General features: G+C 40.3%; 1 protein-coding gene across 1 annotated transcript; it reads right to left on the bottom strand.

Annotated features, from left to right (window-relative positions):
- Positions 1 to 14,153: 14,153 nt before the first annotated feature.
- Positions 14,154 to 16,510, bottom strand: LOC106584262 (relaxin-3 receptor 1-like). Its single transcript, XM_014169311.2, has one exon. The coding sequence runs from the start codon at positions 16,299 to 16,301 to the stop codon at positions 15,096 to 15,098; it is 1,206 nt and encodes a 401-aa protein (XP_014024786.1). The 5' UTR covers positions 16,302 to 16,510; the 3' UTR covers positions 14,154 to 15,095.
- Positions 16,511 to 19,164: the final 2,654 nt, after the last annotated feature.

Genomic DNA, 19,164 nt, shown 5'->3' with positions numbered 1-19,164 from the left:
CAGCTGGTAAAGGTCACCATCAAACTGCAGCAACGAGGCCGTACCCCAAGATCCCAATTATTATCACGTAGTTACGGGATGACTAGCGCTCTGTCATATTCATTACCTACAGTGCCTTCAGAAAGTATTAGAACCCCTTGACTTTTTCCACATTTTGCTGTGTTACAGCCTGAATTTAAAATTGATTACATTTTGATTTTGTCATTGGCTTACACACAAATGTCAAAATGGAATTATGTTTTCAGAAATGTTTACAAATTAATTAAAAATTAAAAGCTGAAAAGTATTGAGTCAATAAGTACTATTCAACCCCTTTGTTATGGCAAGCCTGAAATAAGTGAAATAAGTTCAGGAATAAAAATGTTCTTAACAAGTCACATAATGAGTTGCATGGAATTACTGTGTTCAATAATAGTATTTAACATGACTTTTGAATGACTACCTCAGCTCTGTATCCCACACATTAAATTATCTGTAGGGTCCCTCAGTCGAGCATTGAATTTCAAACACAGATTCAACCACAAAGACCAGGGAGATTTTCCAATGCCTCACATATAAGGGCACCTATTGGTAAAAAAAGTGCACCTAAAAATAAAAAAAAAGCAGACAATGAATATCCCTTTGACCAAAATTACACTTTGGGTGGTGTATCAATACACCCAGTCATTACAAAGATACAGGTGTCCTTCCTAACTCAGTTGCTGGAGAGGAAGAAAACCGCTCAGGGATTTCACAACTAAGCAAATGGTGACTTTAAAACAGTTACAGTGTTTAATTGCTGTGATAGGAGAAAACTGAGGACGGATCAACATCGTCATTACTCCATAATACTGATCTAATTGACAGAGTGAAAAAAAGGAAGCCTGTACAGAATAAAAATATTCCAAGACATACATCCTGTTTGCAATAACAAGCTAAAGTAAAACTGCAAAAAAATGGCAAAGAAATTAACTTTATGTCTTGAATACAAAGCGTTATGTTTGAGGCAAATCCAACACTACACATGACTGAGTACTACTCTTCATATTTTCAAGCATGGTGGTGGCTGCATCATGTAATGGGTATGCTTGTCATCGGCAAGGACTAGTTACATTTTTGGGATAAAAGGAAACGGAATAGAGCTAAGAAGTAAAATTCTAGAGGAAAACCTGGTTCAGTCTGCTTTCCAACAGACACTGGAAGACAAATTTACCTTTCTGCAGGACAATAACCTTACAGACTTACCCAGAAAGACTTAAAGCTGTAATCGCTGCCAAAGGTAATTCTAACATATATTTGACTCAAAGGGTGTAAAAACTTATGTAAATGAAATATTTCTGTATTTAATTTACTTAAAGTTCTGTTATTGTGTGGACACTATATAAATAATTACATGGAATATGTATTGTACTTACCTGCAGTATAGTATGTTTGCTATTCATGTGTATATGGTTATTATTGGCATTGGCATTGACCGTGACCTTTCCCGTTTGAGGACATCAACACCCAGAGTCGGATCTGCACAATGCGACTCTACCACCTGTTGAATGGGCTGTATCATTTTGCTGTATTTGTACCATTTGTACATGGCTGTACACCTTTTATTTCTTAGGTTGAAAGTAAAGGAAAGTAATATTGAAATGTGTGTGGGCATTCCTTGTCAAGTTACTACAAGTTCTAAAAACATGTTTTCACTTTGTCATTATGGGGTATTGTGTATAGATGGGTGAGAGAAAAAATCTATTTAATAAATGTTTTATTCAGGCTGTAACACAACAAAATGTGGAATAAGTCAAGGGGTAGAATACTTTCTGAAAGCGCTGTAGGTTACATATGAACCGAACATTTAGCATTCGTGCGATGATTCATACAATTACAGATGAGTCATCACATCTCTTAAGCCTTTTTTCATGGGTCCTTGCACTCTGTATGTGGAACTGACAGCATTTAACTACTTTGCAGAAATGAAACAAACAGACAATCATAATATCTGTGAAAAATATAAAATTCCCAGTTTATGCTGACTGGTCTCATAGACTACTAGACATAACATAGTAAATGTAAATCCGGGACACTCAAATGAGTATGATAAGTTAAGTTTGGTATGATTACATAAGATATAAGAAATGTGAAACACTTTGCTAGCTAGCTATGCTGAACTTGTACGACGATCCACAGTTGTCAATCAAATGTATTTGGCATCGATCAAATGGGTGGGCATGCAGGCAAGGTCCTCTTCAGTTGTCAAAACATGTGTTGGAACAAGCTACCACTAGTACTGTTGACTAACCATTCCATAGAAATTTGTGCAACCGCGGCATACAAACGAGGCTGCAATGAAAACTAATGGGACTGTAGTGACTGTATTGGCATCACAATCTGGGGTGTGAACTACAAGCATTGATTGACATGGTAATGGACAATAGTATTGGGGGAAAGTTGAAAAAACTCACCCCTCCGACGCTGTACGTTAAATTGTGACATATAGCACGTATAAAGCAACTCATTCTGTGTTGAACAGCCTCTCTCCACCAACTTCTCTCACAGTTTAAAAATAAGAAAGGGACAGGGTAAGGGGGGATACCAAGTCAATTGTACAACCTAATGCATTAATTTTTTGCGTCATCACTGCAAGCCATCATGACTCTCAAAGGCCGCGACAGCCGCTGTTTACTTCTGATGATGACTTTAGCGCCGCCCTAAAAACCCGATTCAAATTCGACACAAACCTTCATATAGGTATGTAATGACACGTTATATAAAATCTTTATAGTGTTTTTACATTTTAGAAGTGATAAGTGACAGATCGGGTGAAAAAAGCCTTTTCCCCACACGCCTTATCTCCCCCTTTCGCTATCACGCAGTAGGTTTCACTTCCCCACCCGTCAGTTTTAAAAAGACCCGACGGAGCTTATTGCCTTCTTCAATCATGCAGACAGGCAGCATGAAGGTCTCGTCATTGATTTTGCTGGAAAGGGGAAAAATTGTGCATATACATGCTTGAATACAATGGTATTCATATTACAGTTGACATGGAAAGATTACGTTTTTTGGGCGCTAAAATAAGGTCAATTGTACGTTACAGCACAATGTACAGAAGTGCGTTAGCTTACAGTACTACACATTGTTTATCAGAGTAGTTTTGACGGCCAACAACAAGCTGAAAAAAGTTTGAGAGGGTTTATCTACTGTTCCCTCGTTAGATTTTAGCTCATCTCGCTCTGGCTAACATTAGTTGTTGATCTTGCTGTTGTTGTTGTGCATAGGCAACTGAAGGAGAGAGAGCCTACCTGTTCATGCTTGTTTAATCAATAGGACTGTAAAGTTCCCAAAAGTAAGAGGACTCCTGTGGTATTTACATATTTGCAGAAATCCATTCAGGTGTATTTTGTGGCTTTTTGCGAATGCGTTCTACTGATCTAAAGTCGCGCTGTTGCAACTGCCTGTAAACACACAGTCCAGTTCAACATGAATGATGGCAGGCCTGTGTTGAAAATGGCTTAATTGCATATAGGCCTACTATAGCTCTGATTGGCTATGGCGCACCGATCTGTGTAGAGACTGGTCCTAGACAAGACTGACACGTTTTTATTACATTTTATTGACTGCAGTATCTAGAAATTGTCCTAACGATGGCCGCTTTCGAACTCTATATTACTATAGAATTTTCACAAAATGCTTTACTCTACGTAATTCCCAAACATTCTATGAAAGTATGAAAATGTGAAAATGACCATATCCAAGTGCTTGCTTCTCAAAAAAATATGATTTTATGTTGCTAAAACACTGTCAGTTCCACTTTAAAAGGCTCCTGTCTAGTGCTGAAATGCCTCGGGAGCTGAAAGGCTATCAGACTGGTTCTGTCACCCTCTAAACTGCTCTGCTGACTCCACTTGTGACTTCCAGGAGATATTTAATTTGTTAAACTGACCATGTGTCCATTATGACATCCTGTAAGAGGCATTAGAGCTCTCATAGCACTGCTCTTAGAGGTTCAAATATAGGTAACCTGCTCGTAATGTGCTGCACTTGGGTTGGCATATTTGACCTGCTCATTACTACTTTGACAGAAGCAGGCCTTTACCATAGCAAGTCCCAGATATTACAACTGGGAACCATGTTGGGTTAAAATGTACTTTCCGAAAATCATATTTCAAGTTACAGACATGAAATAATGCCATTTGTAAGTACCAGCAGGGGTGGAATTTGAAAAGAAATGTCAACGTTCCCCAGTGAGATTTTCAATTTGAGAGCTGCCATGTACTTTTGAGTCACGTCAAAGTGACTTTGATGTCAAAGGGGAGCATCTCTGCCCTGACACACCTTGTCATGAATCTGCGTGGGCACGAGAAGTGTGCCTGAAGTTTGCATTTAGAAAACTGTAGCGATTTCATACTTAGTTGGATCAAAGCTGCAGTAGAAAGTGAGAAACCAGGAGAGGGAGGAAGGAAGACACAGAGGGGGTTGTTGGAAATGCAAAGTTAGGAGGAGAGTGCCGGGGATTAATAGTATGCTTTAGGACTGTGAGAGTTTACTTGGCACAGTTCTTAAATAACAATATTTGGCATCATCATAATGATGTGGCCGGTGACACTTTTCTTCTTGAATGTCCAAAATCTTGAAAACTTGACTGCTGACAAGCAAACCATTTGAGGACTGTATCAACAGTGGTCTAATAAAGAAAATACCAAAATATAGTTTGAGGGGACTTTTCCTTTAATGGGCTCAAAGATAAGCACCTTCTCGGTAAGACCCAGATGCAGACATGTCGAATAGACAATGGTTTAATATTCCAACAGGGGCAGGCAATTGACAGGTCAAGGCAGGCAGGGGTCAGTAAACCACAGGTGGGGCAATGGTAACAGACGGCAGGCAAGCTAAAGGTCAGGGAAGGCAGAGGTCAACAATCCAGAGGTGAGACAAAGGTACAGGACGGTAGGCAGGCTCAGGCAGAGTGGTCAGGCAGGCGGGCTCAGAGTCAGGACAGGCAAGGGTCAAAACCAGGAGGGTGAGAAAAAGGAGAGTCTGGAAAAAGCAGGAGCTGAGAACAAAAACGTTGGTTGACTTGACAAACAAGACGAACTGGCAACAGACAAACAGAGAACACAGGTATAAATACACAGGGGAAGATGGGCGACACCTGGAGGGGGGTGGAGACAATCACAAGGACAGGTGAAACAGATCAGGGTGTGACACTGAGTGGTTCTACATTTTTTTTAAAGCAAGGAATTCATCTGGAGTCCTCCCTGTCATTTATGGCAGTCACTCAGTAAGAATCAGTCATTGACCTTGGGGAGATGGAGAAAAGATGAAGTATTGAGGAGAATAAAGGTTATTGCAATGTACTTGGGTATTCATAGGCTGTCTTTGTGACCAATTATACTCCCTAGTAAAAAAAAAAAAATCCTTTAGGCTTAGTGATTTTTTTCCAGTAAAAACAGAATCTGATTGTAATCCCTTTGGACTACTTTTTTCCTATTGGATATAAAAAAGTCAAATTAGAATTCTATTGGACTTCTTTTTTCCTATTGGGAATGAAGAGTAATCATATTGGACCATATATTATTCGAGCAATCCTATAGGATTTTGTATCTCCCCAATCAGAACCTATTAGAACTTTGTTTCTTAATTGAACCCATTAAATTATAGTTTGTTGTCATTTGGTCAAGTACAATACAACAACATTAATTACATTTCCATTGATCTGAAACAACAGACCTATATTAATTTCTATATTCACCTATAAGAAAGCCTGTCCCTTTAAGAGTGACTGATGAACTCACAGCTAGCAGAAGCTTGCAGTGTTAATTAACCTAACTTTCTAGGTCAGCTCACCACCTGTGGCTGTGCAGAGAATCTCTGGTTGTCTAACATTATTATTCTAACTGTTTTATCCTTCACTGTGCGTGAATGCAGGAACTGTGAGTACCGTATTTGTTTCCTTATGTTTCCTGATGAAGTTGTCAATGTTTTAGTAATATTTTCGTCATTGTACAGTATTTTATGCTCGTGTTTTTATGCTATCTAAGAAACTACTGTTAGTCACATTTTGCCTGTCAGCTGACTAGCTAGCTAGCTAAGTTGTACCAATTTGCATGTTGTTTTTAAGTCACTGTATTTTTTTATAGCCGATGATAAATATGTTTTTATTGTTTGTTATTGCTAAATATATGTGGCTTATTATAAGCAAGTTAACCATGTTTTCAAGATTTCTGGTAGATCATCAAAATAAAGAAATTACATCATGTTTTTGGAATCATTCAGCAGTTTTACCTAATTAAGTAGACTACTATTTGAAATGAATGTTGAAACTTCCATTTATATTCCTAAAACATAAGCTGAAAATGATGCTGTCACTGCTTCCCATTGACAATAACTGTTGATAAATAGCCCAATGTCAAAGTGTCCAAATCAATAAACAGTTTGTGATATATTGAAAACCTAAACATAAAATGTACTACTTACACATACATGTGCCACAATAGTAATCATATTACTTTTTTTTTTTTTAAACGAGCCCCTTGTAAACTGCATATGCACCAAAAACCCAGTTGTTTTGAAAAGTTGTAATTAATCACTCATATTGATTAGTGGGGAAATCAGGTTGTATGTGCTGTTGAAGCTAACACAACTCAAAAACCACATGGAAACTTGAAATATTGTTTACATCACTTGTTAGAGGACAACCAGCTGAAGACAGCCGGCTACATTTTGGAGTGATGCATTTTGATTTGGTGGTTGCTAAAACGGAAAGAGAAACGTAACACTTATTTGTCAGTCACTCATATTGATATCACATTGAAATCAATAGAATGAGAGAGTGGTCTGGTTGCAGGTCCTGTTCAAACTAACCTTACTAAAACAACACAAGGAATCTTGGAATAATATGTATCTCACTGGTTAGAGGACAACTTGTAGAAGACAACCAGCAACATTTTAGATTGTTGCATTTTGCTTTCAACTGGGTCACCAACGCGGAAAGGCAAACACAACACATTTTGAAATCAATAGAGCAGGGGCAAACATTTGGGGTGCATGCACTGTTTAAACTAACACTATTCAAAGGCTACACTGAATATGAGAATAATTTTCATAACACTGGTTAGAAGAGAATTTGCTGAAAGCGGTCATCTAAATTCTAGAATGTCAGATGGAAGTTTTGGGAGGTTGCCAAAACGGGAAAGGAAACAAATCAGTTGTTTTATTATTTAACATAAACGAATCACGACCCGACATAGCATATCAACAGTGACAAGTGTTGGCTGTTATTTGAGTGATAGTTTGACGCTCAAATCCATGTATAGGTGCGTGGCCGGCGACTATTATACAAAGCGCGTCACAAATTTTCCTTACCATTTGAGTTTGATGATAATACAAGTCCTAAGACAGCCAGCGCATATAACTAAATCAACTGTACAAAACCAATGATATTGATCTGTTTCAAGCAATTGTGTGTCATGGTGATTGGTATACATTTTTATTCTTATATCACTAATCTGAGGTAAAACAAAAGGGTGTGCAATTACACTCAACCGATGTGGTCAAAATGTGAGTAGCACATACAGTACCAGTCAAAATTTTGGACACCTACTCATTTCAAGAGTTTTTCTGAATTTGTTCTACTTTCTACATTGTAGAATAATAGTGAAGACATTAAAACTATGAAATAACAAAATATTTTATATTCTTCAAAGTAGCCACCCTTTGCCTTGATGATTGCCAAGAGTGTGCAGAGCTTTCTCATTCTCTTCATTCTCCAGGTCATCTACAAGACCCTGCTAGGTAAAGTCCCCCCTTATCTCAGCTCGCTGATCACCATAGCAGCACCCACCTGTAGCACGCGCTCCAGCAGGTATATCTCTCTGGTCACCCCCAAAGCCAATTCCTCCTTCGGCCGCCTCTCCTTCCAGTTCTCTGCTGCCAATGACTGGAACGAACTACAAAAATCTCTGAAACTGGAAACACTTATCTCCCTCACTAGCTTTAAGCACCAGCTGTCAGAGCAGCTCACAGATCACTTCACCTGTACATAGCCCATCTATAATTTAGCCCAAACAACTACCTCTTCCCCTACTGTATTTATTTATTTATTTTGCTACTTTGCACCCCATTATTTCTACTTTGCACAAATCTACCATTCCAGTGTTTTACTTGCTATATTGTATTTACTTTGCCACCATGGCCTTTTTTTGCCTTACCTCCTTTATTTCACCTCATTTGCTCACATTGTATATAGACTTATTTTTCTACTGTATTATTGACTATGTTTGTTTTACTCCATGTGTAACTCTGTGTTGTTGTATGTGTCGAACTGCTTTGCTTTATCTTGGCCAGGTCGCAATTGTAAATGAGAACTTGTTCTCAACTTGCGTACCTGGTTAAATAAAGGTGAAATAAAAATTAATTCTCTCAACCAGCTTCATGAGGAATGCTTTTCCAACAGTCTTGAAGGAGTTCCCACATATGCTGAGCACTTGTTGGCTGGTTTTCCTTCACTCTGCGGTCCAACTCCTCCCAAACCATCTCAATTGGGTTGAGGTCAGGTGATTGTGGAGGCCAGGTCATCTGATATTTTATTTTATTTAACTTGGCAAGTCAGTTAAGAACAAATTCTTATTTACAATGACAGCCTAAGAACAGTGGCTTAACTGCCTTGTTCAGGGGCAGAATGACAGATTTTTACCTTGTCAGCTTGGAGATTCAATCCAGCAACCTTTTGGTTACTAGCCCAAAGCTCTAACCACCAGGCTACCTGCTGCCACTGATGCAGCATTCCTCTCCTTGGTCAAATAGCCCTTACACAGCTTGGATGTGTGTTTTGGGTCATTGTCCTGTCAAAAAACAAATGATAGTCCCACTAAGCGCAAACCAGATGGGATGGCGTATCACTGAAGAATGCTGTGGTAGCCATGCTGGTTAAGTGTGAATTTAATTCTAAATAAATCACAGACAGTGTTATCAGCAAAGCACCCCCATACTATCACACCTCCTCCTCCATGCTTCACGGTGGGAACCACACATGTGGAGATCATCCATTCACCTACTCTGCGTCTCACAAAGCCACGGCGGTTGGAATAAAAATAAATCTAATGTCCATTGCTAGTGTTTCTTGGCCTAAGCAAGTCTCTTCTTATTATTGGTGTCCTTTAGTAGTGCTTTCTTTGCAGCAATTCAACTATGAAGGCCTGATTCACGCAGTCTCCTCTGAACAGTTGATGTAGAGATGTGTCTGTTACTTGAACTTGTTTATTTGGGCTACAATCTGAGGTACAGTTAACTCTAATGAACTTATCCTCTGCAGCATAGGGAACTCTGGGTCTTCCTTTCCTGTGGTGATCCTCATGAGAGCCAGTGTCATCATAGCCCTTGATGGTTTTTGCGACTGCACTTGAAGATACCTTTAAAGTTATTGAAATGTTCTGTATTGACTGACCTTCATGTCTTAAAAGTAATGATGGACTGTCGTTTCCTTAGCTTTTTTGAGCTGTTCTTGCCATAATATGGACTTGGTCTTTTACCAAATAGGGCTATCTTCTGTATACCAACCCTACCTTGTCACAACACAACTGATTGTCTCAAACGCATTAAGAAGGAAAGAAATTCCACAAATTAACTTTTAACATGGCACACCTGTTAATTGAAATGTATTCCAGGTGACAGTTTTGATGTCTTCACTATTATTCTACAATGTAGAAAATAGTACAAATAAAGAAAAACCCTTGAATTAGTAAATAGGTCCAAACTTTTGACTGTTACTGTACTTGTCCACGTACAGGAAATTAGCGCAATATGAAATAATAGAATATGTACAAATAAATTAACATTTAAATGTATGATGATAGTGTACACATACAGTATTTTTCACTAGTTTAACCATTTACATTTACTAAATGCTCTTATGCACAGTTTAACCAGGCGCTTTAGAAAGATCTCCCACACTGACAATCACCCTGCCTATATATTATAACCTGTCAAGCCATAGTATTGATATTATTCTATTCATTGTTATTTCAGACCACAATGTATGAACACTACAATTGGATAAATACAGCTTTATTGGACAATTTCATAGCTAACTTAAACAATTTTGTTAAACTGCAATCAAGATTAAAGTCTGAGGAACAGCCTCTCTCACACATCTCCAGAGCACATACTTTGTCTTTGCCTAGTCACACCAGTGATAATTCCTTGAGCTTCTCAACCTCTTCAACGCACCATTACAATATGGGAGTGATTCCAGGTAAGTTCATTTGCAACATGACCAATAGAACATTTTAATTCGATTTTGGAACCAGGATTTTCTTATAGGATCCTATAGGATTCCAATACAAGAATCCAATCGAAAGATCCTATCAGATTTTGGAACCAGTCCTATTGTACTCCTATAGGATTATATTCTATTAGCTAAAATCATATAGCCTAAAATCACCATGGCCTGTTCATTGCCTTACCTCCCTTATCCTACCTCATTTGCACACACTGTATATAGACTTTTTCTACTGTATTATTGACTGTATGTTTGTTTATTCCATGTGTAACTCTGTGTTGTTGTATGTGTCGAACTGCTTTGCTTTATCTTGGCCAGGTCGCAGTTGTAAATGAGAACTTGTCCTCAACTAGCCTACTTGGTTAAATAAAGGTGAAATTAATAAATAAATAAATATAGGCTAGGTCCCAAAATCTGATAGGATTTTCTATTAGATTTGTTTTCTTGGAATCCTATAGGATTTTTTGAGTAGGGCTTCCTGTATTATTCATCAGCCTAAATATGTAATATCATTAATGGAGAGATATTGCACACGTCTAGACTGTAGTCAGCTAATTTACTTATCATCTGATGATTTTGCACTTTCAATCACAACGTGACCAATTTTAGATTTCTTAGATGGTTTGCAAATTCTTTGCTCATCATGAATCTGAAAGTTTAGCTAAGCATTGCTATAAGGCAATGTCAGGCTAAGTCGAAAAAGTGCTAAAAGTCATGTGGAAGGTGATACCAAATACATTTTCTATGGATATGCAGTGGACCCTGGTCCATCAATGACTAATTAATACATAACAGTGCCTGGGAAAGGAGCTCCTTAAGCCGATACAGCAGCCCTTGATGGCCAGCTGGTGTCAAAGCATTTTATTTGTTACAGGTTGACAAAAGAAAGAATCCTCATCATTTCTCAGGCTGAAAGTTTGGTATGGTTTGACAGATTTGAACACCAGAGTTTGTCTTTCAGTGCAGGAGCAGAATAGCCTGGTGAAGTCAGAATGAACGCTACGTGAGAAGGAAGAGGAGAGCCACATTCCTGTCTACATGCTGAGAATGTCAAGTATTTAACAGCATAATTAAGAGCCACTTCATCACTGGGACCCTCAGTGGCCAGCCAGTCAGATAAACAATAGATAATACATCCCCATCAGCATGCTCTGAATTCTAACACGTGCCAATTAATCAAAAGAGAATGTTCAAGTTGAGTGGTTTATTTATTAGTCTTACATAATGCAGATCATGTATTCACTTGTAATTTTCATAATTACTTAGAAAACCTGTTTATATAACAATATACTTAGGCAACACAATTACAGAGAATGATGAATCACAGTAGTAATACTGTAGAGCTTTTGCAGTATAATCTTTACAGTACATGACTTGTGTTTTTTCATTTCACATCCCATTGAACGTTTAGACTATTTCACTATTTGAATATATTTCCTTCAAACTGATTTCTGAATACAGATGTATGAATGGGTAGGAGGATGATATCCAATAAGACATTCACTTTGTATCTCTTAAAGCAAGCAGCGGCTCAGTGTGGGTGCGTGTCTGCGTGTGTGTGTGTGTGTGTGTGACAGAGAATGAGTGATTAATAGGTAGACGGCGAAAGCAAGGTTGTATTTTTGTTGCAATACATTGCAATTTCTCCATTCCTTAAAATATAATTGTTTTCTTACATTCTAGTGCACAAACAAAGAGACCCTGACCTTGCATACGGCTGTAGTTAACACTTGGGAGAAATGCTTTCTGGTATGTTCCTCTGGTACATTCCTTACCTCAATCACATATACAGTATGTTCCCACCACACTAAATGTTTCTATGTCCATTGGAGTAAAACAATACTCCCACTACTAATCGGTTGCTTGCACACACAACAAGCTTCCTGAAGCGAGACATTTGTCCACAAAGCTTGAAGACTTGGCTCTATGACCTTCTATTCAAAACCTGACCTGACCCCAAAGCAAAGAGGTAATTTCATGAAGACATCCTCTTTTTCCCTTCATCAATGGTTATCTTATGAGTAATAAACAGTGCCATATATATACATACATGTGTATAAGGCTCTGGTAATAACAGTTCACCACATAAATTGAATCAAAACAATATAAAATGAGGCCATAATTGAGTTCATGTTTTATTTGATGAATTAAAGGATCTACCTACTAAGGACAGTTATAGCACAGGAGGACATGAATAATTTGAATAATAACAAGGTATTGAATTGCATGACAATAACACCCTACACAGACATCATGTTAGTGTGCTGTCTGAATGAACTCCTGCATCCTGCGGACAGTCTCTCATCAATTCAACATCTCATGAATAGAATAAGCTGCTAAAAGTATTTTCTATGAGAGTAAGTTCACTGATTCAAATGAGTGAAAACAAATGGATAATTTATTCCCTCCTTAATGGAGATCATGGGGGGATTGACGGTCTGTATTTATCTCGCAGGTACAAAGCGGAGGGTGAAGCAGTACGGCTTGAACCTGTTAAGACCCCTCACATGAGTGCTACGTGTTACATATTTATGATAAATTATGAGAAGGCAGCCTCCAGTCTCCTTTTCGAAGGGCAGGCATTATGTTGCAAAAGTGGGCATGTACGTATGCTGGCTTAAACTAGCTCGGTCAACAACACACACACATCACCGTTTGAACAATGGGCTACACAGACGTCTCTGACAGCGAGAGCAGCTTTGTGTCTAACCACATCCCGAGGGAGATTTGCTTCCCTATAGGAAGATCTGGAGAGAGAATTCCAACAAATCCAACCATATACACTACATGACCAAAAGTATGTGGACCTGCTTGACGAACAACTCATTCCAAAATCATGGACATTAATATGGAGTTGGTCCCCCCTTTGCTGCTATAACAGCCTCCACTCATCTGGAAGGCTTTCCACTAGATGTTGGAACATTGCTGTGGGGACTTGCTTCCATTCAGTCACGAGCATTAATGAGGTCGGCACTGATGTTGGGTGATTAGGCCTGGCTCGCCGTCTGCATTCCAATTCATCCCAAAGGTGTTTGATGGGGTTGATGTTAGGGCTCTGTGCAGGCCTGTCAAGTTCTTCCACAACGATCTCAACAAACCATTTCTGTATGGACCTCACTTTGTGAACAGGGGCATTTTCATGCTGAAACAGTAAAGGGCCTTACTCAAAATGTTTGAAACACACAATTATCTAGAATGTCATTGTATGCTTTAGCGTTAAGATTTCCCTTCACTGAAACTAAGGGGCCTAGCACAAACCATGAAAAACAGCCCCAGACCATTATTCCTCCTCCACCAAACTTTACGGTAGGCAATATGCATTGGGCAGGTAGCATTCTCCTGGCAACCGCCAAACCCAGATTGGTCCGTCAGACTGCCAGATGGTGAAGCATGATTCATCAATCCAGAGAATGCGTTTCTATTGCTCCAGAGTCCAATGGTGGCGAGTTTTACACCACTCCAGTTGATGCTTGGCGTTCAGCATGGTGATCTTAGGCTTGTGTGAGGCTGCTCGGCCATGGAAACCCATTTCATGAAGCTCCCGACAAACAGTTCTTGTGCTGACGTTGCTTCCAGAAATAGTTTGGAAATCGGTAGGGAGTGTTGCAACCGAGGACAGATGATTTTTATGCGCTACGCACTTCAGCACTCAATGGTTCTGTTCTGTGAACTTGCGTGGCCTACCACTTTCCGGCTGAGCTGTTGTTGCTCCTAGAGTTTTACCCTTCACAATAACAGCACTTACAGTTGACCGGGGCAGCTCTAGCAGGGCATACATTTGACGAGCTGACTTGTTGGAAAGGTGGCATCCTATGATGGTGCCACATTGAAAGTCACTGAGCTCTTCAGTAAGGCCATTCTACTGCCAATGTTTGTCTATGGAGATCACATGGCTGTGTGCTCGATTTTATACACCTGTCAGCAACGGGTGTGGCTGAAATAGCCAAATCCATTAATTTGACGGGGTGTCCACATACTTCTGTTTATATAGTGTATGTTCGAGGCGTTGGCTTCTAGTGACAAAGAAGATGTGAGTTCGGGAAACAAAGTTCAACGGCTGCCCCGCGGCATATCTGAATGTTATGTAACCTTATGTAGCCGAGCTACCATCGTGATAGCTATCTAACGTTAGCTTGCTAAATGTATCTCTAGCTAGCAGAGAAGCAGCGGAGGAGAGAGGAAAAACACATCTGGCAAAGAGAATCTGAGTAGGGGGAGAAAAACTGGGGCACATGTCGTGGTATTTCTAACCAAAGGGTTAGAATGTATTCTTTAAAACAACTATTTATAAGATTTGCAAAAATTAAGCAAGTAATAACAATGAAAACAGTTGTCTCTCTCCTCTTATAGAAAAATAACAACCTATTTTGTCGACCTGGCAGTTTAGCAGACCGGTGGAAACAGGGACGGAACATGGTGTGTAAAAGCTGATTTAGCTTGTCTGTGCAGATTAAGATAGCTGACGTTGCCACCATTGACCGTTCCTTCCTGCATGTTTCCACACATCTAAGTTACTGTAGATTGTTAAAACAGGATGTCACATACTACAGTTACACCCAAATGGCTGGGTGTAGGCCCTGACCCATGACTAAGTCACACAAGACAAAGCTTTATCAGCAAAATACTAAAATACAGACAATTCTCCAAGTAAAACAGCATAGTATGACCAATTAAACAGTATATTATGTAATTATTATTTAATTTCCACCGCACACATTCCAATGGGCTTGCCTTGTGATGCTGCTCCAACAACTACAACAAACAAATTCCATGAAACTGGTATTTTGGAGAGCTGAGTGCGTTCCTTGTTGTTGCCCATTGTCTACTAGAGACGCTGAGCCGCCCGCCTTTAGACATCCATCTGGACCAGCATCATGACAGGGGGAGCCTCTGCCACCTTGGCCTTGCGGGGTAGCAGGTTGGCCAGGCTCCTGAAGGAGGGTGTGGCATGCAGCAGCTCTTTGAGGCCCGCGCGGTACTCATGGCGGATTATGCAGTAGAGCACAGGGTTGAGGCAGCTGTTGGTGTGAGCCAGACACACAGTCAGCGGGAAGGTGTAGTTCTGGACGTTGTAATATGCGTTGCTGAAGTGCACCAGGTCAAACTTAATCAGCGCGCCCCACAGCGTCAGCGCCTGATTGGGCAGCCAGCACAAGAAAAAGGACAGCACCACGATGGCCACCGACTTGGTTACTTTGGACCGGCGTTTGTGGCGGCCTTCCGAGCCCTCTGAGCTGGCCGCTCCACTGATGCGTTGGCTCAGCACGAAGCGCAGCAGCAGCAGATAGCACACAGTGATGACCACCAAGGGAATAACGAAGCCCAGCAGTACTTTCTGTAGCTGGTACAGCCCCAGGAGCAGCTGAGGGTCCCAGCTGCCTGACTCAGGGAATCGCACCAAACACAGTTCCTCGTCGTATAGCTGGGCACTAGTGGAGTAGATGGCGTGGGGCAGGGTGGCTAGCAGCGACACTACCCAGATGCCCAGGCTGATCCACTTGGCGCTGGCTGCCGCCGTCCGCCTGCTGTGCATCTTGAGGGCCGAGGTCACTGCGTAGTATCGCGCCACACTCATGGCAGTCAGGAAGAAGACGCTGGCGTACATGTTCATGATGGTCATGGAGCTGATGATCTTACACATTACTTTGCCGAAGGGCCAGCGGAAGTCCAGAGCCGTGTCAATAGCCCAAAAGGGGAGCGTGAGAACAAACTGCAGGTCGGTGAGAGCCAAGCCCATTACAAAGCAGTTGATTGAGGACTGCTTCTGACTGTGGCGTGAGTGAAGCAGGTAGAGTGCCAGAGAGTTCCCCACTAGCCCCAGTGCACACACGACAGAGTACACCAGAGCTATCATCACACGCACTGTGATGCTGGAACCATCTCCCTGTAGCTCCAGTATAGATTCCTTGCTTAAGAAGTGTAGCCAGCAGCGCAGCGACAGGTTGCCAGTAGAGCCACCGTAACCCAGTCCTGCATTATCCTCCAGTACCTGCTCACACACCTCTGGTACCAGGATCTGCGCACTGTCATTTGGTTGCATGGCTAACTCATTCATTCACAAATCACTCAGCATGGCATGTTGGAGACCTCTTATGCTCAGGAGTAGAAATTGGTAGGAGATGCCACATTCATGATGAGGGGAAAAAAAGCAGCCTACATGTTACTTAGAACATACCTGTCCTATTAATTTTCTCTGTGGAGCTGTCTTTTTGCTAAATCCAAGTTGTTCTCCACTGTATAGGTCCGTCCTTGCAACGAGTATCGTCTCTCATTTACTTCACTGAGCTCGGCGGACGCACCTCTCATTCTTTTATAGATTCTGCAGGCGCGCGCAAGGTTCAGGCTCGTAATCATCACCACAGCTTCTCGCATGTCTCTGTTAGAAACAACCCAGATGATGCCATGGTCGTCCTACAATGTCTGTGCACATATCCCATTCATCATAAATACATCTCAATCCGTTCCGACATTGAATTTAAATCTTGTTTGCTGTGTGTCTTCAATTTCTTTGGTGTGCTTAAATGTGTCATGGAGTGAGCTCCATGGCGTTATTGAATTAACTTGGGATTAAACAATACAAAAAAACAACACATTTATTCACCTGAACTCAAGGTATTTTAACTTCTACTTCTCTTTTTCTCAGCGCTTGAAACGTGTTGGAACAGAGAATATGGGGAGAGAAAAGAGTTGGCACACTATTAGCCTACTGCTCAAGTTATTACCTTGGGGATCAAATTGGACAATTGGAAAATTAACAGATATAACCAATTAAAAAATAATAATTTACCAGCTCTTTATAGTTGTTTTACAAAGAGCAGCAACAACAAAAATACCAATATTGTTTCCAACTGACTTAATTCTTTAACTCTCCTCTCAGGCAAGGTTAATCATCATAAGAGCATGCTTTTACAGAATGACCTATTCTTTAACCCCCTCTCCACAACGACCCTTGCAGCTGATAGGCATCAATTGACCGAGTCTAGGCACGAATGTGATTGACTGGGTTTTAACCCAGGTCGTCTGTGTGCTACAAGACTGTATTAGCCTGCTGACCTAAAGCCTAGGCATTACATTAGCTTGGAGAGCTAACACAAGTTTTCATGTCTCATGGAACATGAGACCACTTTCGTTACACTTAGAAATCAGACAGTCATGGGACTAGGGATTAATAGCAGGTGTTTAGAAGGATAAAGCTGTCATATTATTTCATCTGAAATGTTTTCCTGGGGCACCTTGGCAGATTCTCCCCAGTGCTTTTAGACAGGTCTCATAGACTAGATGTAAGAGAATACTTGTAAATCCAGTTTCTCAAATGAGTATGATATGTTACGTTTGACATGGTTACATAAGACAGAAGGTTACTTAAGGCAACAACGAAAGGAGGGTGGTTGGTCAGGGTGGGTGGGCGTATAATGCGAACGTCTGGCAACCCAAAGGTTGCATGTTCGAATTTCATCACGGACAACTTTAGCATTTGTGCTAATTAGCAACTTTTCAACTACTTGCTACTTTGCAATCACTTAACAAGTTATCTAACCCTAATGCTAACTCTTTAACCTAACTCCTAACTAACCTTAACCCTAACACCTAACCCCTAGCCTAGCTAACGTTAGCCACTTAGCTAATGTTAGCCACAACAAATTGCAATTCATAACAAATCATTAATTTCGCAAATTCTTAACATATTGTACATTTTGCTAATTTGTAGCATATTGTACGTTTAGCAAATTCGTAACATATACGAAATGGATGATGGACATCCAGAAATGAATACATACCATAAGAAACGTAACATACTGTATCATACTAAATGGAGTGTCTCAGATTTATGTATAGAATAATATGCAATGCTCTGAGACCAGGTTGTTTCATAAGGTAGAGATGAAAGTGGTCATCATGAGTGAAACTGTGGATGCATTCGGAGAATAAATAGGTGAGAATGCGGCGATTTCATTTTTTCAACTAAAAGCTGATAAATATACAACCAAAAGACTGTTAAATATCCAATATGTTATCAATAATCTATTCAGTGAAGTAACCAATGTGTTTGGAACAGTTTAAACAAACTCCTGGCTATAGGAAGAAACCTTAAGAGAATGTAGACTGTTAAAGGCAGCCATAGTAAAATTAGGACCATCTTTCCGGCACAGCATGATTGAGGCCGAAGCAACAGGGTCAGAAGAGAGCTTGTCTATGAGAAACTAATATATTAATTGTAAATAATTAGTATTCCAATGGGGGGATACAGAGCAATCAAACATATTCAAATCTTCCATAATAAAAGTAGTCTGGAATGGGTTCCCCAAACTCGGTCCTGGCCCCCCCTGGGTGCATGTTTTGGTTTTTGTCCTAGCACTACACAGCTGATTCAAATAATCCAAGCTTGATGATGAGTTGGTTATTTGAATCAGCTGTGTAGTGCTAGGACAAATACCAAAACGTGTACCCAGGGGGGCCTCAGGACCGGGTTTGGGGAACCCTAGTCTGGCAGATGTTTCTACACTACCCACTTGAATAATGTAACCAGATCTTTTCTGCTTCTAGACCAAGATCATACACACAATCTACAACACATACTAAAATAACCCTGTTATATCCCCAAGTCACACAGTAATGGAATAGGAGCCTTCTTTCAGACTTTTCTCACATGTTCTTCTGACACACCAGCCATCATATCTGATGTCATGCATTACAAATGCTCCAGTAACACCATTTCTGAAAAGAAGAACTTGGTACATTTGATGTGTGTGTTTCGATGTGAAATCCTTGAGTAAAGTAGCTGTTGCATTGATGAGAATACCTGCCGTTTCCCTGGGAGGATGACTAGGAAGAACATTGTGTTATGGCTGAAGGTAGCAAGCACAATAGAGTATATCAATGCAAATGTTTACTGAGTAAAGTTAGTAAAAACGTACAGT

This window comes from Salmo salar, chromosome ssa23, assembly GCF_905237065.1.
Source record: "Salmo salar chromosome ssa23, Ssal_v3.1, whole genome shotgun sequence".
NCBI classification, from domain to species: domain Eukaryota; kingdom Metazoa; phylum Chordata; class Actinopteri; order Salmoniformes; family Salmonidae; genus Salmo; species Salmo salar.
Note: the sequence above shows the minus strand (reverse complement) of the source record. Positions and strands in the feature narration are given on the sequence as shown.

Coding starts and splice junctions, on each gene's coding strand:
- LOC106584262 (XM_014169311.2), bottom strand. CDS start 16,301: ATGAATGAGTTAGCCATGCAACCAAATGACAGTGCGCAGATCCTGGTA.